General features: G+C 43.2%; 1 protein-coding gene across 1 annotated transcript; it reads left to right on the top strand.

Moving 5' to 3' along the window:
- Positions 1-2239: 2239 nt before the first annotated feature.
- LOC309715941 (putative nuclease HARBI1) lies at positions 2240-14250 on the top strand (the record flags this gene model as incomplete). Its single annotated transcript, XM_082549460.1, has 5 exons — positions 2240-2298; positions 13353-13393; positions 13470-13582; positions 13668-13779; positions 13860-14250. 5 exons carry the CDS (start codon positions 2240-2242, stop codon positions 14240-14242), a joined length of 708 nt encoding a protein of 235 aa, XP_082405586.1. The 3' UTR covers positions 14243-14250.
- Between the last annotated feature and the right edge of the window lie 2681 nt (positions 14251-16931).

Genomic DNA, 16931 nt, shown 5'->3' with positions numbered 1-16931 from the left:
AGACGCTGCTGGGCCTTTTTAACCACCGCTGTAGTATTTGCAGTCCAGGAGAGGTCATCAGATATCTGCACGCCCAGAAACCTCATGGAGTGTACCCTCTCCACACAGCTCCCGTGAATGTAAAGTGGGGCCGGGTCTGCTCTGCCCTTCCTGAAGTCCAAGATAAGTTCTTTAGTTTTCGTGGTGTTCAGTTGGAGGTTGTTAACTGAACACCACTCAGTCAGTCTGTTGACCTCATCTCTGTAGTCCGACTCATCCCCCCTTGAGATGAGTCCAACCACTGTGGTGTCATCTGCGAACTTTATGATGGTGTTTGAGAGATGGGTAGGGGAGCAGTCGGATGTGTAGAGCGTAAACAGGAGGGGACTCAAAACACATCCTTGTGGAGACCCGGTGCTGAGTGTGATGGTGCTGGACCGGTGGGGGCCGAGTCTGACAGACTGTGGTCTATTTGTCAGGAAGTCCTTGATCCAGAGGCAGATGGGGGTGGAGAGTCCCAGGTGAGACAGTTTCTGGACCAGGATCTCCGGGATGATATGATTGAATGCTGAGCTGAAGTCCAGAAAGAGCATTCTCACATAGCTTCCTCGGTGCTCCAGGTGACTCAGCGCAGTGTGGAGCGCTATGGTGATAGCGTCCTCGGTGGAACGATTTGTCCTGTAGGCAAATTGGTGGGGGTCCAGAGTGGGAGGCAGACCGGCCCTGATGTGCTGACAGACCAGTCTCTCAAAGCACTTCATCACTACAGGCGTAAGTGCAACAGGCCTGTAGTCATTTGGGCTGGCCACAGCTGTCTTCTTGGCGATGGGGATGATGGTGGAGGTTTTGAGGCAGGGCGGGACGGTGTTTGATGACAAGGAAAGGTTGAAGATTTTAGTGAAGACTCCGGTCAGTTCGTCAGCACATGCTCTGAGAACCTTTCCATGTATTCCATCAGGACCTGCCGCCTTCCTGGGATTCACTGACCTTAGAACACACCTCACTTGGTGCTCCCTAAGTGTTAGTGTGCCAGTGCTGGGGGCGGGTGGAAGTGGTGTGGCAGCTGAGGACTTGGTCGTCTCAAAGCGGGCGAAGAAACGGTTTAGATCCTCAGCCAGTGAGGCATCAGTCCTAGATGTTGCCTGGTTATTGCTTCTGTAGTTGGTAATGTGATTGATCCCCTGCCACATTTTTCTGGGGTCGTTGTCAGCAAAGTGATCTTCAATCCTCCTCCTATAGGCAGCCTTAGCTTTCCTGATGCCTCTACTCAGGTCTGCCCTGGCCGCCCTATACGCAGCCCTGTCCCCTGACTTGAAGGCAGTGTTGCGGCTTTTTAGGAGGGATTGCACTTCACTATTCATCCAGGGTTTTTGATTTGGAAACACCCTGACCCTTTTGTTGACGGTGACATTGTCAACACAGTTCCTGATGTACGAGAGTACAGTGTCCGTGTACTCCTGGAGGTTGTGGCTGGAGAATAAATCCCATACAGTTGTTGAGAAGCAGTCCTGCAGTTGAGAAAGGGCTCCTTCAGGCCAGGTTTTTATTGTCTTTGTCTGGGGCTTTGTTTTTCTCAGCAGGGGGGTGTAGGTGGGGGTGAGGGACATGCAGAGGTGGTCAGATCCAGCCAGGTGGGGGAGGGGTGTCGCTCTGAAAGCATGCCTGATGTTTGAATAGACATGGTCCAAAGTGTGTTCTCCTCTCGTAGCAAAGTCCACAAACTGGATAAATTTAGGAAGCACAGTCTTTAGGCACGCTTTGTTAAAGTCGCCGGCGACAATAAAAACCCCATCGGGGTGGGCAAGCTGTTGTTTGTTTATGGTGTTGAGCAAGAGGCTGAGAGCCGTGCTAACGTTAGCATCCGGCGGTATATAAACAGCTATCACAATAACTACTGTAAACTCCCTCGGGATGTAAAAAGGTCTGCACGAGACTGCCAGAACCTCCAAATCAGGAGAACAGTGTGTGTGAATGATCCTGCTGTTACAACACCACTCGTTATGCACGTAAACACATAGCCCCCCTCCTCTGCTTTTACCTGAGTTGCTGTTTCTGTCATGCCGGTGTAGCGTGCGGCCTGCTAACTCGGCTGCAGCGTCGGGAATCAGCGGGTGAAGCCACGTCTCCGTAATAAGAATAATGCTGCAGTTACGTGCAAAGCTTGTGTTGGCTATCTGTAGCTCCAATTCGTCAAGTTTGTGGGGTTGTGAATAGATAGGATAGGTAATTCTCAAGCGGTGTTGAAAGCCAATGAGTAAAAATGTGTTTTAAGATGGGATTTGAAAGGATTGACGGTTGGGGCCTTTCTAATGTGGAGAGGTAAATCATTCCACATTTTCGGCGCCACAACCCCAAATGCCCGGTCACCTCTGTGAACCAGCCTGGCCAAGAGCAAGAGATCACTTGATCTTAGAGCTCTAGGGGGTATATATGGCTGCAGTAAGTCAGACAGATATTCTGGAGCCTGACCGTTCAGCGGTTTATAAGTCATTAACAGAATTTTGTATTTAATTCTAAAGCGGACTGGGAGACAGTGAATTGAGGTGAGCACCGGGGAAATACGCTCGTGTCTCTTTGAACGTGTCAGGAAACGAGCTGCAGCAACACTGGCTAACACCTACATATAGAGAATTACATTAGTCCAGTTGAGATAAGATAAAAGCGTGAATTGCCCATTTTAGGTTTTTAAAAGATAAAAGGATCTCACCTTGGATAAGAGCCTCAAATAAAAAAAAAGGACCGCTGTACAACAGAGTTAATTTGTTTCTCAAAGGTAAACTTACTATTCAGAATAACCCCCAAATTTTTTGCATGTGGTACTAGAATTGCAGCTTGGTCCAAAGATGATCACTTCAGTTTTTTCCTCATTAAAATTAAGAAAATTTGAGGCCATCCAGGTCTTAACTTCGCCGAGACACTGAAATAAGGATTCCAGCGAAGCGGAGGTTCCTTCTTCTTATTGTTGAGCAAAATAATCCAGGTGCCTTTTGTTTTTACAGACTGTGTGGCTTAAATTGTGACCTTAATGTGACCTTAACCCTATGGCAGTATTTTCCTCTCCAATTTGAAAATTCTATTTCAATCTAATTTAAACTTTAACTAGACAGAAAGATTCAAGAAGTGAACTTTATTACTGCTGCCACTACTATAGAGGAAACATGCTATAGTGAACAGTTCTGAAATCTCATAGCTTTTTTTTTTTAATCAAACATTTTGGCAAAAAACTACCAGTAGGGCCATTCTTCCATTGTTCCACGAAGTCCTGAGAGTCACTGTGACCCAACATGAACAACACCAGTAGCCTGAAAGAGAAATTGTATTTTTCTCAGTGTCATCCAGAAAGTCACTCATGAAAACTGTCAATGTGACACAGTTTGTAAACAGATTTCTTTGAAAAGGCTCACATCGGCTTGTGCACATTCAAGGCTTTCTGCAATGCCAGAGAGCTGAAGATATGTAATTTCTTGGATCAGTGAAGTACAGGCTGATTTGATGTTTGATTAAATCACTGATTATCATCAACTGTGATGAACTAAACCTGCACTGATATACATAAAAAGTCCACTCAGTGCCCAAGGGGTTACAAACAGAAGTGCAAGAAAGCAATGCTTTAAAGAAATTTGCCCTTAGCTCACATAAGCTGCAATAATGCTGAACATAAGAGGGCAAAGGATTACTGGCACCATTGGAAAGATGCTGTTTTGATCTTCTTGTTACCCGGAAAGTTAAAAAAAGAAAAGAAAAAGATGACCGAAAGAAAGGGCATTATTTGAATACTTATCTTAAATTGCAATACAGTTTAAGTTTTATTTGTCATATATTAGGTAACAATGGCACATCACTACTGGCACTGAAAATCTTAGGCTCAGAGCCCCCTCAAAGTGCACATAGAAAAACAAAATTGCATATAAGATAAAAATAAAATGAACTATATAAAAAAGAAGTTTTATACAAAAAAAAAAAAAAGAGTAAAATAAATACAGATTACTAAAAAAATACTGTAGCACAGGGGTGTCAAACTCATTTTGGGTTAGGGGCCACATACAGCCTAATTGGATATCAAGCGTATTTACCTATAAATAGTAAGTCCATGTTTTTCCCTTTGTTTTCATGCAAAGAAGTACATTAGAAAATCTTCATATTTGATTGAATATATTTTTGCAAAACTCAACCTCAAATGAAGTGTTTGCACAAACGTAAACAAAGCTTTAAGTAAAAGGCATTTGAAACTAAAAATATAGTATTGTACTTTAACATTTATAGCATTGTATGAATAATAGGATTCCACCAAACAAAACTCTTTTGTAGGAAAGCTGTTGACTTGCATTAAATTGAATATTTTTTAATTGTTTATACAGCAAGAATTCATTTTCACAGAGCTGTGTTCTTTAAGTGTAATCGGTGTCTGAAGCAACAATTTAAAGTTGGAGTTGGTCATTTCTGGAATACTTCATTTTTGCTTCTGAAACTTGCCATCTTTTGGTCTGCACAAGTGCATCAATATCAGGTGTCATGTCCTAACTAGCAGCCAGTGTCAGAATGTCATGTAAGTGCTTATGTGTGAGCCTTGAGTTTTGTTTTATTGAGAAACCTTGTTCACAAAGGTGGGTTGTCTCAAACATGCACAAAACTTTTGCAGCCAGTGCTGTTAATTTGGGGTACCCTGGCAACAGATATTTATAAAATGCGTCCAAACCTACTGAGGGAAACTTGTCCTTCAAATCTGCATCACATTGCAAATCAGTTAGCTCTAGTTGGATGTGGATGGCCACATCAGAAGCTTTGAGTGTGAAGGGTGAGCAAAAAACTGCAAATTCTGTCTCGAGTTCACCAAAGATCTGAAACAAACTAACACAGCAATCCTGCAATATTGTCTTTATACAGTTTCATGTAATTAATGTCTGTTGCACATACCTCTCTTAGGCAAATGTGCAGGGTCACCACTTGACAGCTGTGTCTCCCATGAAGTCAGCGTCAATTTGAATGCACATATGCTGTCATAAAACTGTGGGACAACTTTTTTGCGGCCTTGCAACATTTTGTTTAGAATATTCAAGTGCTCATTTCCACCAGAAATGCAAGATCCTGCAGCCATTCCTGACACTGTAATTCCATGACTGGATTTCCTTTTTTTTTCTCCATGAGTTGCCCGATTTCCTCACGTAGATCAAAGAAATGCCTCAGCACAGCACCTCTGCTTAACCCTCTTACTTCAGTGTGGTATGGCAGGGTATGAGTAACGTGATCGTCACTGAGAAGGCACTCAAACTGGCAATGATTCAAATTAACAGCTCGGACAAACGCCTTCATGACGTGATCCATTTTTAACGGCTTGCAACACAGTGCCTCCTGGAAAATACAGTGAAATGTCCAGAAACTACCTCCGGTATTAGCGGCTTGTAACATCACCATCTGTAACCAGGCTGACGACGCGGGACCAGCCCACCCTGCCTTTGTCCGGCGCCACAGTGCCAAAAATGTCCTCCGCTGTTTTGGTGTCGGTCATAGGCACCAGCTCAAGGAACTTCTCAGTGACGGTCAATGTCTCATCAACTCCACGAATAAATATCATCAATTACAACAGAAAATACAAGAAATGACTTTGTGTTTCAACTGGCTGTCTAAAAGTTCCAATATCCTCTCTGCCATAGTATTTCTCATCAGACTAAGGTTGGCAATTGCTCGTCTTTTCTCAGGACACATGAGTTCTGCAGCTTTCATCGTGCATCTTTTAACGAACTAACTGTCAGTACACGGCTTTGATGCTAATGCTATTTCATTAACAATTACGTAGGTGGCTTTTACTGCTGCTTCTCTGACCTCTTGGCTCCAGGTGAGAATTGACTGGTCTTTCCTCAGACCCGCCAGCAAGGGGGGTCTGAGGAATGTCTTAACCTGACATTCTTATCTTCTCACTCCTCAGTTGTCCTTGCAAAATGTTGTATTTTCCACCACGATTAGTCTCATAATGCTGCCGACAGCAGACGACACTACAGACACTTGTTGATTACACACCAAGCACACAGGTTTCCCATTTATCTCTGTGAATAAATGGGAAGCGGTCCAAACACTACACTCGGTATCCACTCTTCTCCTTTTTGAGAAAGACATTTTGGCTAATAAGGGCGTCAAGGTGAGTAGAGAAAAGGTAGCCTGCACCATAATTAGCTGCATTGCAACCATCTGTTGTTCAGACTGAGTTGCTGAGTGCACCTCCCCCCTTCACTAGCACAGTGCGCCCCTCCCTCCTGACTAACAACCTTGCGGACGATTTAGGAACTGCATTTTATTATGGACTTCGCTCATGTCATTTATGACTTTTTCTTTTTCTTTGAAAGTTCATCCAGCTGGCCGGATTGAATCCGCTAGCGGGCTGGTTTTGGCCCGTGTGCCGTACATTTGGCACCCCTGCTGTAGCAGCTGTAGTGCAGAGGTAATGGCATAAATACTCTGGTAGGAAGCTAAATTGTTTTTCACACAGGACATTTTGAAGTGGTTTAGGTAAACCTAAGTGCTAATGAGTCTTAATTAATCTGATTAGCAACAACTGTTCTCCTACGCTGGCATGTCAAACTGGCTGCTATGAAAAAAGTTCACTGACAAAACTGATTCTTGTTGGTTCCTTCATAGTTTATCTTAACTAACAGGTAAGCTCATCTCATTAATGTTGTTGTCTAAACAAAAATAATAAAATGCATCAGTTTGAGGTGATGTCTTCCCTCCTCCTCCAAAACATTCAGCCTGATGCATGATATTCATGTGCTACAAATAATACCGTTCAGAGTCAGCTGTAGGCAGCTACGCTGTTGCGAGTGCTCTTCTCTCCACTCCTGACTGATTAGGTATTATTATCTTGTTCCTGTTTGAGCCGCTCCACTTTATTCCTGTAGGTGTCCAGCTGGCAGCTCAGGCAGTGGTTCTTCTCCTTTAAGATTGCTGCTTGGAAAATACCTTCACATTTATATGATAGGAAAGCAAACAACGACCCATCACAAGGGTTTAAACGAAATGTTGACATTTTCAGTAACTTCTGATTAATGACTACAAAATGAAACATCTGTCAATTCAAGTCTACAGACTTTGTCCTGGAGCTAAATATCAAACAGAGGCATTAAGCAATGGTATCACATTTTTTCATAACACTACTGCACAATTACTTCTTTTTTAAACTCGAAAACAGGAGAAGTATAAAGAAACTCTCTTGAGACAAAGAACCATTTTGTTCCTTTTTACATGTCTGAGCCAAGTGTAGGGTATGGGAGTCTTTAAGAAATATGTTCCCATGCAGGGAGTGAAACAATCCCTTTGAAAAAAATGTCAAAAGTGCCTTTTATCTCTAAATAGGCTTTTGACTTCAATGGGATTCTTGTTCTATACTTTTTGTATTAACTTTCCTAAAAAGATTTAATTCACTTTGACCTTAGTCTGACTAAAAGCAGAACAAAGCCAATTTACAGATTTTGATCTCAACTCCACGGATAATATATTAATAAATGCCCCAAATCTGATTTTAGCTACATTGACAAACAAAGACTTGAAATTCTAATGCAATCTTAATTCTGAATTGCGTGGGTAGGAGTTATCAATTTTTATGGTTGAGAAACGGGCAGTGTTAAAGTGGAGGAATTTACCTTCATTGGTTAGATATTAATAATAACATCTGCTCCTCTTTTAAGACACATGCTGGACAAGATACATTTTCCACATACAATTACAGCCAATTTATTAGGTACATCTTGCTAGTACTTGGTTGAACCCCTTTTGCCTTTAGGACAGCCTTAATTTTCTGTGACACTGGTTTTAACAAGGTTCTGGAAACATTTGATTTTGGTTCATTTTGACGTGACAGTATTACACAGTTGCTGCAGATGTATTTGTTGCACATCCATGATATGAACTGCCCAACCCCAAAGGTGCTCTATTTTAGATCCAGTGGCTCTGCAGGCCATTTAAGTATAATGTTCAAGAAAGTGACACATTGCACTTCCAGAGATGCTCTTCTGCATGCTTGGGCTTTCACACAAGGTTAATTGAGTTATTGTTGCCTTGCTATTAGCTTGAAGCAGTCTGCCCATTCTCCTTTGACCTCTGATATCAGCAATATGGAGAACTGCTGGATATTTTCTCTTTTTAGGCCAATTTTGAGTGAACTGTAGAGATGGTTCCAAGAAAACCCCGGTTCAGAAATATACAGACCAGTCCATCTTGTAACAACAGCGTTGCCCTGTTTAAAGTCACTTAAATTACCTTTTTTCTCCCATTCCCTGTGGCTGAGTGTATATAAATGACATTGTCTCTGTAGAAGAACCACACCGGCCCAGCCTGGAGAGCAAACAACCTGATCATTGCATATCATGGTTGTTATGAAACCGGCCTGAACATTCAAAAAACTTCTGTCCAAAAGTATACTTGAAGTTAAAATTATTTCACCAGCTGCAGTCTAAGCCTTCCAGCTGCTGCCTGAATCAATTCAACTGTTTTGTGACCACAAAGCCTCCCCTGTTCCCTGTTATTTCCTCTAATAAATGTAATCACCGTGTGGTACGCTGGAGCCACTATCAGGGACAAACAGAGACTGCAGCGTGTTGTGCGCTCTGCTGAGAAGGTGATTGGCTGCAGACTCCCATCTCTGCAGGACCTGTACACCTCCAGGACACTGCGGCGTGCAGCCCGGATCTCAGCTGACCCTTCTCACCCTGGACACAGTCTGTTTGACCTGCTCCCCTCAGGCAGGAGGCTCCGGTCCATTCGCACCAGAACCTCTCGCCACAAGAACAGTTTCTTCCCCTCTGCTGTTGGACACATGAACAATAACCATATGATTGTCCCCGCCACTAACACATGACCCTACGCTGTGTCACTGCATCATTTCATGTTTGGCACTGATCACCACCTGCACTCATGTATATATCTTTCTACGTAGCACTCATAATTCTTATTCTCATGTATATCTCATGCACATATCTTTCTTTCTACATAGCACTTTAATTCTTATTGTCTGCACTGAAGCACCGCAGCAATTTCCTAATGTTGTAAACCTCAACATCTGGCAATAAACCCATTCTGATTTCTGATTTCTGATTTCTGATTTCACAGTGTCCTGCCATATACCTGTAGCACCTGGTCTACCACACAAATCAGTCTGCTTCAGGAACTATGTATTGCTAACTGGATTAAATGTTCTGGACAACTGCAACGTTTTAATACAGAAAACTGTCGGTTCAACAAAATATTGGACTTTTATTTATTTGGCTGGGCAGTGCTTGTACAACCTGTTGTGTGCAATGAAATGATATTAGTTATTTACACCGTGAGCGTCACATTTTAAATGGTAACAATATACTGTTAATTTTCCCTGTCCACTCTGCATAGACACTCTCATGGCTTCTATGAATGTCGAATAATAATTTGAAAGTAATGTTTTTTTTCTTTCTCAAGCTATGTATGGAAACATGATTAAATTACTCACTCTTGGAAATTTGAAAAGTGGTATGAAGACCCCAGCTTATGTGACAGAGGTTATATGTTTTCTCCCAGTAGTATTCATTGAGGCAGGAAAGGACTGAAGATGGTTTTGATTGGTTTTATTAACTCTCTGCTAAAGCAATTTCCTCTGCATCTGCGCTGTGTCACCAACGGCAACAAGCACATGTACAAGTATACACGAAAACACACCATGCTGGTAGGAAACCTTTCTCCCATTCATCTCTTGTCTCTGACAGAAAACCCAAACTTAGCTTCCTATCAGAGATGTCTTCCTCACCTTCCTTACTTATATCTTACTCTACATACATAATTTGTCAAATTTGACAAGCATAGCCCAGTAGTACATATTTTTATTAGAATAAGCTTCAGCAACACTGGCATTATTCCCTGTTTAATTTTCTGTTCTTTGGTCACACATCAGTGCAGGGATTCACTTCAGTAATAATAACAAAGCTCTTCGCAATATGAAGCCTAAAGGGCAGAGCGTTCCTTTAGAAAATTAGATTAAAAGATTAGCTCTACTTCCTGTTCTGCACAGCTTGTTTATCCCTTATTGTGTTCCCTCTTTCTTATATCAGATTGCAAATTCTTTTCAGATGCAGTCCCTTGTTCAGTGTCAGTTTATGTGAGTAGTTTGGTTTTTTTTGCCTTGGAGGATATCCTCTGTTACAAGCAGCTGTAACCCGGGGTTTTTTGTTTGTTTGGGGTTTTTTGTGTGTTTTTTACAGCCAACTTGATTGACCTTTTTTGTTTACGCCTTCTGCGTTAGGCGACGTTGTGGACCAGTTCTGTGGGGCAACAATGAAATCTGAATTATGTTGTGAGTCAAACAATACTTTTAATTTAAACTGTAAACCTTGAAATTTCAGCCAAGTCAGTTTAAATGTGTTGGGAGAGTTTCCACGAAAAATTCATTTAGCAGCAGAAACAGTTTTGTTATTTTAAATTCAACAGAAAAAATCTTTAGAGTGTAAATGAATTTACAGCGAAAGTGTATGGCAACTCCACCACAATAAGTAAAATAAATTAGTGAAAAGTTTAACAATCTCCTCTTGGAAGTTCCTTTCTTACCAATGAACTTGTTAATTCTCCTTCAGTGTGCCAAACAAGCAATCCCTTAACTTCAATAGAACTTTGGGGAAGGAGACCTAGAAAGTTGCAGGGAGTCAAATCTGGTTATTGGGACTAGTAAAAGATAAGATAAGATAGAACTTTATTAATCCCTCGGGTGGGTTCCTCTGGGAAATTCGACTTCCAAAAAGCACAGCAACGACCGAAGTTACAGTTACAGAATTGTTATTTATATATATATATAAAAAATATACAAGTGAATTGCACATTTCAAGTATTGAGTCTATTGCACTGTTGACTATTTACAAAAAGTATTGCACAAGGTATTGTACAGTGAGGTGAAGAGGCACTACAGCTTAGTTGTTCCCCCCTCCTTTGTCCTCCTGTCTCCCCTCCCTCTCCCCTCCAGAGAGGAGTTAAACAGTTTGATGGCGTGTGGGACAAAGGAGTTTTTAAGTCTGTTAGTTCTTGTCTTGGGGAGAAGCAACCTGTCACTGAACAGACTCTTCTGGTTGTTTATGGCCGTGTGCAGAGGATGCCCAGCATTGTTCATAATGTCCATCAGTTTCTTTAGTGTCCTTTTCTCTGCCACTGTCACCAGAGTGTCCAGCTTCATGCCGACCACAGAGCTAGCCCTCCTGATCAGTTTCTCCAGCCTGGATGAGTCCTTCTTTGCTGTGCTGCTCCCCCAGCACACCACAGCATAGAAAAGTACTCCAGCAACCACCGACTGGTAAAACATCCTCAGGAGCTTCCTGCAGATGTTAAAAGACCTCAGCCTCCTGAGGAAGTACAGTCGGCTTTGGGCTTTTTTATACAGGTGCTCTGTGTTGCATGACCAGTCCAGTTTATTGTCCACCCACAGCCCGAGGTACTTGTACTTGTTGACCACCTCCACCTCCTCCCCCTCTATCTGAACCAGCAGTGGACCTGCTCTGGACCTCCCGAAGTCCACAACCAGTTCCTTAGTCTTTGAGGTGTTGAGTTGCAGGTGGTTTGTGTGACTCCATGCGACAAAGTTCCTCACCAGACTTCTGTACTTCTGTACTGTTCTGTACTGTAAAAGGTGAATACTGTCAAAAACCTGGTAAAAAAATTGTTACTCAAAGGCCTTAGGCTATTGCAACATAACAAACTACTGACATTCTTAACCCAACAAACAATTTAATGGTGGATAAGTGTTAGGATGCCTGGGTCGTTGACCCAGGGTATTTGAGTTTATTATATTATTTATACTTTTTAGTCTTTGGTTTCTTTGAGTTCTGTCTTATGGTTTATGTCTCTGTCTTCTTTAGTTGCTCTGTCTCCCCTATCACCTGTATCCCCTTGTCTAGTTCACGTCTCTGTGTATCCTTAGTTCCTATATCCCCGTGTTCAGTCAGTGTTTGTGTCTGCCCTGGTCCCACGTCTCTGTTCCCTCTGTGGTGCCTGCCTGTGAGTCTGTGTTATGTTTCCTGTTTTACTTTGAAAGTCCATGTCTGATGTTAATGTGTCTGGTTTTGCTTCCCCTTGTCTCGTTAGGCCTGATTTGCCCCAGCTGTGTTTCCCTCCTGTTACCCATTCCCTGATTGCTCCTTCTGTGTATTTAAGCCCTGTGTTTCTCTGTGTCTGTGTCGCGATCTACTGTTTTCCTAGCTGTGTGTTCTGTCATTCCTCCAGTTTAAGTTTGTTTTGAGTTTTTTCAGTTATGTTATATTTTGAGTACCAAATTAAAGCCTTTTTGAGTTCACGACTGTCTCCGGAGTCTGCACCTTGGGTCCTATTCCTGTCTGCACACAGCCACACCTAACAAATAAGCTTAAAAAAAAAAGCAAAATAGCAGGAATGCTATTATTTAATGGTTTTTTTTCATGGACAGAGGAATAGAACGTTATGATTACATCTTGAAATTGTCTTGAAAGTCACTGTGTTATTAAGGGTACCCAAGCTTATAAATAGTACTTTAAGTACTCCTATTTCAGTACTTCAGCTGTTTATTGGTCAAATTGAAATGATCCTTGGAGGCTTTATACTTATTTATTATTACTGTTTCCCAAACTACAGACATCTTTATGCTAAAACTGTCATGAAATGCAGAGAATTGACTGATAAAATAAAATGTAACGGAACCCACTGAGCTGCTGATTGCACAACCATGCTACACCTATGTCATCCTAGGAGAGCGTCATCTCCTCTTTTCCCCTGACTTTCACTAGCTGGGCCCTGTTTCAGGAAGCCAGTTTAGTGGAAAAACTGAGTAAGTATACCCTGAGTTAACGAAAACTCTGGGTTTTCGGTTTCACAAAGCGAGTTCAGCTGAAGCCTGAGTGAGTCACTATGACGACACACGCCGTGAAGCTAACCTGCCCCCTAGCAGGTTTACTACAACTAACCCTGACTGACCCCGCCTCTTTGTCGGAAACCTGACAGCAGGAAGTGTCAGACATGGCGTGCCCCTTCCTTGAAGAGCCAGTAGATCGTGAAGCCCAAATTCTCCGCAGAGCTCTCCGCCGGGAGAGAGTGATCAGAGCGCGTATGGACATTTTATCATTACCTGATGATTTCCTGTGCGAACGTTACCGTTTCTCAGCACAATCAATAAGTTATTTGAATAACATCCTCAGGCCATATATTGCGCATGTGACACATCGCGGACATGCGCTCAGTCCATTACATATTATTTGTACTGCACTCCGTTTCTTTGCAAACGGGAGCTTTCTGTATAATATTGGTGACGCTGAGCACGTTTCCAAGGCTACCGTCTGTCGGGCAGTCAGGAATGTTACAGTTGCACTGAAACGTCTCCTGTACACGTTTGTGGTGTTCCCCGGTCATAGACCCACAAGATTTATCAAAGAGGGATGCCACAAAATTGCAGGTATCAGGATGAACAAAACTCAATGCATGATGTGGTGATACGTGAACTACCACTCAAATGGTACATAAATTTCCAGGGTTCCCAGGCGTGATTGGCTGTATAGATGGCACCCACATCCCAATCATTGCACCCTCAGCAAATGAAGGAGACTATGTGAACAGGAAGTCCGTCCACAGCATCAATGTACAGGTACATAATTCCCTGTAGCATTTCACACCAACAAGTGATGGCATCATGGTAATGGATGCTAATTTGTGTTCTCTGCACTGTGAAGATCATATGTGATGCTGCCAACATCATCACAAATGTGGAAGCCAAGTGGCCAGGCTCTGTACATGACTCACGAATCTTCTGGGAATGTACACTGAGCACAAAATTTGGACATGGTGGGTCGAAGTAACTGTGAAATATACAGAGACCAATTGCCACAGGGACGTTTGCACTGACATGTATTCTTCTGTCCTAGGAGAGTTCACTGGCCACCTGCTTGGTGATAGGGGGTACCCATGTCTACCCTATTTGCTCACCCCTTACCCTGACCCTGAACCGGGCCCACAGCAGCGTTATAATCTGGCCCATTGCAGGACACGGGCCAGAGTTGAAATGACCATCGGAATGCTCAAGGCCCGGTTCCAGTGCCTTCGTGGACTCAGGGTCACCCCAGAAAGGGCATGTGACATCATTGTGGCATGTGTGATCCTACACAACATTGCCACGATTAGAGGTGAACAGTGTCCAGCTGAACCAGACAACAGCAGCGATCCACACGATGAACATCCTGACCCACCCACGAACATACAGGATGGAAGAGCAGTCAGAGACACCATATGCCACAACCATTTCCTGTGACCCGTCAACCCAACATGTTACAAGACAAATACACAGATACTGTGGTCAACTGCCTTTTATTGGTCACCCTGTATGTCCTGTGCACAATGAATAAATGCGTATATTAGTATGTTGTACAAACACTGACATGATTCGTCCATCTATGATCACTCCACCCACCCTTAACTGTTGTTCCAGCAGTACAATCTCCAGCTTCGACTTTTGGATCTGCAGCTGGAGGTGCACCATTTCCATGTCGCACTTTCTTATCTTCCTGGCCAGATATGTCTTATACAGCTGCTTTACAGGGAGCTATTGCAACAAAGGACATAGCATTGGCATCCATAGTACATGCCTACTTAGGTTGGTTGTAAATCAGTGCTGAACAACCCACTGTGGAAAGGTTCATTGTAGGAGTGGCTGGACCCTCTTCCTCTTCATTTCCAGCATCACTCTGCCAGGGACATAGTAAGTCCATGGTGTCATCATAGTACCACATTGTAGTCAGTTGTTATATTTTCCACTGTACACTGTATACCTCATAGTGTGGCTCTGTAGCAGCTGTCACTGTTTCGTCATCATGTGCCTGTGGTGGAGACATTTAACAACATTGCTATTCTACTGTTGACACATGTAGTCTGTGGAGTATTACGAGTACTCACGACTGCATGTCGGTCTGGCTCAACAGGGGGCTGCACCAGATGCAGTACACCATCACCGTCAACTGGAAGAATATGGGGTTCATACAGGTCACTCATGACTTATGTGGGCGCAAATGGCAATTACCAGACATACCAATCACCATACACCTCATTGTCAGTATGCTCTCAGAGACAACCGACACTGAGGGAAGGCAAAATCAGTAGGTGTCAGGGTGGAAACGCTTTTATGAGCTTTATGTTGCATTGAGGTATATGTTCATATGTTACACTTATTGGGAAAAGTACGGAATGTACTACTCGCTCTGTCTCTGGGAACAGGGAGCTCACCCTGTGGGAGGTTAACACACACACACGCATGTATGCAAAATTAAAGGACACTGCTATGCTCATAATAAAGACGTACCACTGCAGCTCGGTGTGTGTGTCTCTCCCTGGGCCCTCACCCGTGCAGCACGTTAACAGTTTCCAAGGGTCTCAGTGTTGTTTATTCACCTAACTGTTTGATGACTGTCATTCTCTGTCAGTAGGACAGTAACTTCACTACGACATAGTTCATTTTGGTCAAGGTGACTGTGCAGAATGGATGTATGCACGCCATGTATTGTTTTGGATTTACCCCTTATGTAGGCACTTGTGTCTTGTGGGGTTGTTGCCACAGAGGATGTCTCCGCAGAGATGCCTTCAGCCACAGGGCGCCCACTGTTTTGGCTGAGGGCCAACTGCTCAGCCTCTGTGAGTGGTGGTGGTGGAGGACCCCCACCTGTTTTTCGGGCCTCCGCTTTTTTTCTGTTGGCTGTGATGGCACACATTTGGGCATACAGAGTAAGCAAATATGTACTTGTAATGTGCTCAGATAATTTCAATAAGTGCTTACAGAAAGAAAATTAATGTAGCCTCTAACTGCAATTGATTTACATGGGACAAACAGACCAAGCACTATGGCTCATAATACAATTACACCTTACCTGTTTGGACTATATTTTTATATTTCATTTTTACTTGCTGCCAGGAACGTTTGGGGCCTGTTGGGTTGCACCTGCGCTCACATCACGTCACAAAATAAAATGTATAACATAATAAATAGAATGACATATAATAAAATAACGTGTTATATGGGTGGAAATCCCTAGATCAATGTTTAAATTAACACTCACGCATTGACTCTGTCGGCTATGTTTTGCCATGCATGCTCCCTTTCCTTTGCAGCTGCGGCTGTGTTACTTTTTTTCTGCATGATGTGCATGTTATCGGCATATGCTGCCATCAGAATTTCCGCCTCGAGCGCTGTGAAATACGTCGACCGCGCCTTCTTTCCCTCCGTCTCCATGGTGACTCGCTTAATCTGTGCTCCACTGATCGGGGCTTTATGTATCCTCGTGCGCGCGCTTAACTTGGGGTTAAAGCAACTCCGCGTTGATTGAACTAATTGTTATCAGCCTTTCTGAAACAGAATATTCCGAGTTGGACAGTTCGGGGTTACTCAACCCTGAGTATCGTTTTTCACTCTGAGTTTTCTAAACCGGCTTCCTGAAATAGGGCCCTGCTCATTTAACATGTTTGTCTTCAGCAAAACAAAAAGCTGGCACCTGGTAAATATCTACACTTTATGCAGACTCTGCTGCCATCCACTCGAGCACGCTGGTGCAAACCATTGCATAAAGTCCTGCACACGGCCATCTGTTTAGCGTCCTTGGGGATTAAGCTCAAGGTCAGCAATAGCCTAAATGCAGACACGTAATCTTTAAATATAAGCACACACCTGGGGCCCGTTCTTCGTACCTCGCTAAGTAGGTTAGCCGGATTAGATTGTTGACGATTTCGCGTGATCCTGGATCAGTCGGTTCCCCGAAGCTCATCCGGGACTTGCTGTCATAGCAACAGAGCCGTAAGCGTAAACCTGCTCGGGAGCAGGTTTACTTTATGTAAACAGGATTAGATCGCGGCCACGCAGGTATGTCCGCGTCATCATACGAAAGCAACAGCGACATTCCGCCACTGTTTCACCACAAATAAATAACATCAATGTAACTAAAGATAATGCAGCACTT

This window comes from Aulonocara stuartgranti (genome assembly GCF_965226115.1).
Source record: "Aulonocara stuartgranti genome assembly, chromosome: 2".
NCBI lineage: Eukaryota > Metazoa > Chordata > Actinopteri > Cichliformes > Cichlidae > Aulonocara > Aulonocara stuartgranti.
This window is presented reverse-complemented; position numbering and strand designations above follow the sequence as displayed.